Source organism: Glycine max, chromosome 15, assembly GCF_000004515.6.
Source record: "Glycine max cultivar Williams 82 chromosome 15, Glycine_max_v4.0, whole genome shotgun sequence".
Classification (NCBI taxonomy): Eukaryota; Viridiplantae; Streptophyta; class Magnoliopsida; order Fabales; family Fabaceae; genus Glycine; species Glycine max.
This window is the reverse complement of record NC_038251.2, coordinates 38,703,588-38,709,550: the sequence shown is the minus strand read 5'-3', so window position 1 is coordinate 38,709,550 and position 5,963 is coordinate 38,703,588. Positions and strand designations below refer to the sequence as shown.

The window sequence follows — 5,963 nt, the reverse complement described above, 5'->3', positions numbered from 1 at the left end:
TTTAGAGTTATTTAATTTTTTTCTGCAAGAATTATTTATATAATTTTAAAACATAATCGGTTTGCTTAAAAACTTAAGAAACAAACTCAAATTTATGGTGTATAATAAATTTAATATTTTTTATGATAATTATTTTAAAAATTATATTAAGGTTGAACTGAACAATATCATAAAATGATTTAGAATAATAGTACTTCTAGTTTAAATTCAAAAAAAAAATGTAACTATAAAGGAGACAAAGCACAGACGTTATGATATACCAGAAACACCCTTTGTCTTCGTCATCATCATTCAACTAAAGTAACGCGCAAGATAAGGAGTCGCAGTCACACACTACAGACTACAGAGGCTTCCTTGGCAGATCAGAGGGAGAGAGAGAGTGTGAAAGTTGGAATGGCGAAAAAGGCAGTGTTGATCGGAATAAACTACCCAGGAACAAAGGCGGAGCTGAGAGGATGCATAAACGACGTGTGGAGAATGCATCGCTGCCTGATCGAGCGATACGGTTTCTCCGAAGACGACATCACCGTTTTGATCGACACGGACGAGTCCTACACGGAGCCCACCGGGAAGAACATCCGGTCAGCGCTGACCAGGCTGGTCCGATCGGCGGAGCCCGGGGACGTTCTGTTTGTGCACTACAGCGGACACGGCACGCGCCTCCCCGCGGAAACCGGAGAGGACGATGACACTGGTTATGATGAATGCATTGTTCCTTCTGACATGAACCTTATCACCGGTTGGTTCTTGCTACCACGATTCGTTTCTAACTATTTGTCTTTGGGTGTGTGTGTGTTTGGTTACTTATTGTTAGAGATCCCACGTCGACGAGTAATATGGCCAAAGTTAGTGTATATTGGTGGGGGACAATCTTGATCTTACAAGTTTTTGATGATAGGGTCAAATCCATAGGATCACCATTATGGGGCAGTTATTGGATCATCTGCGGATGTTCAGGTCCAGTAAACTTTAAGCATGATATGTCCAACCGTTGGCGTGAGGGGGTGTGTTGGAGATCCCACTAATTAAGTGAGGGACAAATTTTCTCAGTCACTTTAGAAGTTGGCTTTGTAGGATTGACTTAAGCTCAAACTCACAATTTAAGACTTTTGCTGTGTGGTTATGAACTTATAAATTATGATTGCTTTTTTATTTGACGGGCTTTTCTTGTTTTGAATTAATGGAATTAATGAATGGTTTGTCTGTTTGTGGTGCTGTGTTTTGAGATGAAGAGAAAGGTGAAGTTGATCTAGACTGATACGTGTGAAAACATATTAGATTTGTGTTTTGATTTGATAATTAAACGGTTGATGAAGTGAAATGCACCCAATTAGTGCCTTGGAGTTAATGGCTGAAATTATAAACTTCGTGTTTTAATCTTTGAAATTGATAAAAAGGATAATTTCTTATTAGTTGAAGGTTTTAGTGTATAGAAATGAAACTCTTAGTCATTAACTAAATAATCTTAATCTATGCAATGATTTTATATTGTCATTGTTTTCTGATAAAAAATTGTCATACATGATAAATTTGTAGACTTTTACAATGTTAACTAAGAAATCATACTAACAATAATTTCTGATCTGACAAAAAAAAAACAATAATTCCTGGTCTGATTGGTTGACAGTGTATTTACACTCATATAATGTAGGGAAAAACTCTTGCTGTCTTTTAGTAATGTTACCCATACATTGACAATGTGAAGCTTTTCGATACTGTCGTCAAACAAACTACGGATTGTCGGTATATCAAAATTAAACTTCTATTACTGATGTTTGTAATGTCATAGATTAATTTAATGTATTACTTCCTAGTGTTTTACTTTGTAATGGGTGAATATTACGTTTGTGGACTTACCCACGAGTCAAAATTTGGTGCACGGATCCGTTTTAGCGAATACAAGTGAAATGAAAAAAATAAGTTTGGATCTGTTTAATTAGTAAAACGGTGCTATAAATTGATCCGTGATTTTCTTTTTCTGACTGGTGCTTATTCTGTATTTGTGTGAGTAATTCTAATATTTATAGCAACTTAATTGGAAAGCAGTTGTATTATTCTGTGGGTAGAAAAATGTTGCATTGGCATGATTTATGTGGTGGGCAATAAATAAGCTAATCTGTTTATGTCTGTGCAGACAGATGATGTATGTATTCAGGGAATATGTTGAAAACCGATTCATGATATTATCAGATCAATTAATTCTCCCAGGACAAATGCATCCTTAATGTTGATGTAAATAGCCAACTTAGTTCAAACATAGTAGAAGTAATTTGGTGTTTTCTTTTGAATGGAACATTGTTACATTGCCATGATTTTTGTAGAAAGTTAGCTTATTGTGTATACCTGTGAAACAGATGATGATTTCAGAGAATTTGTTGATGGGGTCCCTAGAGGTTGCAGGATCACAATTGTGTCTGATTCTTGCCACAGTGGTGGCCTACTTGAAGAAGCTAAGGAGCAGATAGGAGAGAGCACAAAGGGAGAGGAGGAACAATCTAGCTCTGGCTTTGGATTTTCAAGTTTTCTACATCGGACTGTGGAAGATGCCATTGAGTCTCGCGGATTCCATATCCCTTCAGCGTTGCGCCACAACAGAGGCAGGGATGATGATGGTGATGAAGCTCAAAATAGGGATATTGAACTTCCGGATGGGGGCTATGTAAAGAACAGGTCTTTGCCCCTTTCAACCCTCATTGATATACTCAAGCAGAAAACTGGGAAAGATGATATAGATGTTGGGAAACTGAGACCTACCCTTTTCGATGTTTTTGGGGAAGATGCTAGTCCTAAAGTGAAAAAGTTCATGAATGTTATTTTTAACAAACTCCAACATGGAAGTGATGAAAGTGGGGGTGGAATATTGGGGCTGGTGGGTGGTCTTGCCCAAGAGTTTCTCAAGCAAAAGCTTGATGACAATGATGAGGGATATGCAAAGCCTGCACTGGAGACAAAAGTGGAAAGTAAGCATGAGGCATACGCTGGACCAACCAAACGCGGCCTTCCGGATGGTGGGATATTGATGAGTGGATGTCAGACTGACCAAACTTCTGCAGATGCAAGTCCTGCAGGCAACGCTGCCAGTGCTTATGGTGCTTTTAGCAATGCGATACAGGCTATAATTGAGGAGACTGATGGTGCAATCACAAACCAAGAACTTGTTCAAAGGGCAAGAGAGAAGCTGAAGAACTCCGGTTTCACACAAAAACCTGGACTCTATTGCAGTGATCACCATGTTGATGCTCCTTTTGTGTGTTGATCTCTTCTCATCTGATGACTGATGCAGAGAAAGAGAGAATAATGTGTGTTGTTTATAGTATGCTTGTGTATTGCTGTATATGTTTGGACAATCAAATTGAAGTTAGTGTGTTTTCATACAGTTTTCCTATGCATCACTATTATCAGGTACGGACCATTCCCTCCAACATTTTAGCACTTCTAATGTCTCCGCTGATTACAGCATTATGGTGTATTTGCTGCTACTTGACCATTTTGCGGGGAGACCAAACTATCAGAGCAAGTTCTATGCACCAAACCACAGACTTCGGCTCTGTAAATCTGAATAAAATGGTGTATGTGAAATTATTATAAAATATATGGTTAAGTTTTGTATTTCCTTTGCAACATTCTTGCAACTTTGTAAGGATTTTAATTTGTTGAACATAGTTGTAGTATACTTATAATGTTATGTTTGTTTCTCTTTGTTGAGTAGTCTAGAAAATAGGAGAAATTGATTGTATTTGGATGAAGAATTTCAAAATTTTAAAGAATTTGAAATGCTTAGAATTTAATTTTCTTCATTTTTGAAATGTTTTGTTTGGATAAATTAATTCAAATTTTTTAAATTTTAAATTCTTTGTTTGGATGGGACAATTCAATTTCCTCCACATGCAAATTATCATTCTTATATTTTAAATAGATGAAATTTCAATATTAAACTTTATAGAAAATAAACTATCTAATTTTGAAATATTTAATTAATTTTTCAAAATATTTAATAATTTAAAAGTGCAAAATATTGATAATTTTGATAGATTTTTTTGATTGACCACAACTAGTGATGTTTTAGGTTGACATTAGCCAGAGCTATTTTTCAGTTGACGTTGGCTACTGTTTTTTCGGCCAACATCGGCTAGAGCTATTTTTTTTTTACATCGACAAGTGTTTTCTTGGCCAACATCAGCTAAGATTTTTTTGGCAAACGTTGATCAAGGTTTATTTGGTCAACATCGGTTAGGATTTTTTTGGCTTACATCGTTGACATCAGCGAAGGTTATTTTTTAGCCAATGTTAGTTAAAGATTTTTTTGCTGACATCGACCAAGGTCATTTTTAAGCCGATGACGGCTAAGACTTTCCAGTCGACATTGACCAAACCTATTTTTTAGTCGAGGTTGACCAAAAAACCCAAGCCGGCATTGGCTAAAAGATAATTATGGTTGATATCGTCAAAAAACCCAAATTAGCATAAAAAAAAACCCTGCCTACATTAGCCAAAAATATCTCATGGCTTTCCAACCTCATGCCTTGTTTTCTTATGGAGACTAACTCCCAATTATTAAGAGAATACCCATTGCTATATAGATTAATTTTAAATAACTTAAGTACCCACCAATTAGTAAGCTCATCGTCGAAATATGTTTGTCTATCCAAAGGAAGCAACTGACAGAAGCATCAATCACATAATGTCAGGTAGTGGTAAGATAGGGCTAATAGACCAATTTGGGTTAGTTTTTAAAACTTTTTACCAAAATGGGTCTATTTCAAAAAATATTACCAGCACGAATCTGCTTTAACCAAAGACCCTAGGTTTTTGATGATTGTTTGATGAATCCAGAAACAAATCTTTAAGGAACGGCAAAACGGACATTTCATGAAGATTTCTGGCCTTAAATTCGCCCAGGCTAGCATCTAGCTCGCCTAGGCTAAAGGGGAAACTTCACCCATAAGCAAGCCATTCCTGGGCGAGCTCCAGCTCGCTTGGGCGAGTAGATTACTTCAGGCTTAAGTCCCAGACTCACTTGGGCGAGTCTCCCCTGCACTAGATGGATTCTCCTATAAATAGCCATGCAGGGGAAGAGAAATATTCATTTAGTTAAAGCAAAATCCTTAGAAAAATGTAGAAGAAGAGCAAGAAGAGGAAAAGTGGAGCCGAGACACTGCAGAGTTGTGACCGTGGATCATTTCCTTCGTCATTTCTCTTGTTAGGCTTGTGCTCTGCACAATGATCAGTTAGTTTTTCTTAAGGATTGAATGTAATCTTTATACCCGTATGTATCCCTTTTGATATTATATATGTATTAATCTTTTCTACTCATTATTGGTAGTTTCACTCTACTCGTAATGCTTGATTCTATTTGATCACTAGTGTCATGAAATTGGATTCTAGGTAAAACTGGAAATCAATCTTAGAATTTGAACCGAATGATTTTACTCTTTACGTTACGTTGCTAGGAATAGAGAATAACGTTTTGATTGCAAAAAACACGAGAATATAATTGTAATGCTGAGATATTTACTACATATGCGAGGGATCGATATTTAGTAAATATTCTTAGGTTCCAAGTGTAAGGAATCAACTTGGGATAACTATGTGTGTATCAGTAATGTTAGAAAATGATTTATACATGTTAATCTTATTAGGCTACTAAGGGCATGAACAATGAAATCCAATCATATGTTTTCTTGAATTAATTTAAATTATTTTTGCAATTTCCGTATTTTTGACGCACAAAATTCCGTATTCCGTATTTCCGTTATTTCTGCTAATTTCATTATTTCTGTTATTTTCGTAAATTTGTTATTTTCACTATTCTTTTACTTTCAATTATCTTTAGTTAGTTAAAACAAAACCAAATGACATTTGATTGAATTTGTACATAATTATTAAACTGATAACCTAGAACCAAATGAATTAAGTAACTCAAGTCCCTGTGAAAACAAACTCTTTATAAATTTGAAACCTAC

At 35.8% G+C, this 5,963-nt stretch overlaps 1 protein-coding gene across 1 annotated transcript; it reads left to right on the top strand.

The window, feature by feature from the left end:
• The first annotated feature begins 261 nt into the window (after positions 1–261).
• On the top strand, positions 262–3,685 carry LOC100802658 (metacaspase-4). Its single transcript, XM_003546612.5, has 2 exons — positions 262–739; positions 2,355–3,685. Exons 1-2 carry the CDS (start codon positions 394–396, stop codon positions 3,254–3,256), a joined length of 1,248 nt encoding a protein of 415 aa, XP_003546660.1. The 5' UTR covers positions 262–393; the 3' UTR covers positions 3,257–3,685.
• Positions 3,686–5,963: the final 2,278 nt, after the last annotated feature.

What these genes read in the sequence shown, in the direction of transcription:
- LOC100802658 (XM_003546612.5), top strand. Translation starts at nt 394, where the DNA reads ATGGCGAAAAAGGCAGTGTTGATCGGAATAAACTACCCAGGAACAAAG. An exon ending in TGACATGAACCTTATCACCG is followed by an intron (nt 740 to 2,354) that starts GTTGGTTCTTGC and finishes CCTGTGAAACAG; the next exon opens with ATGATGATTTCAGAGAATTT.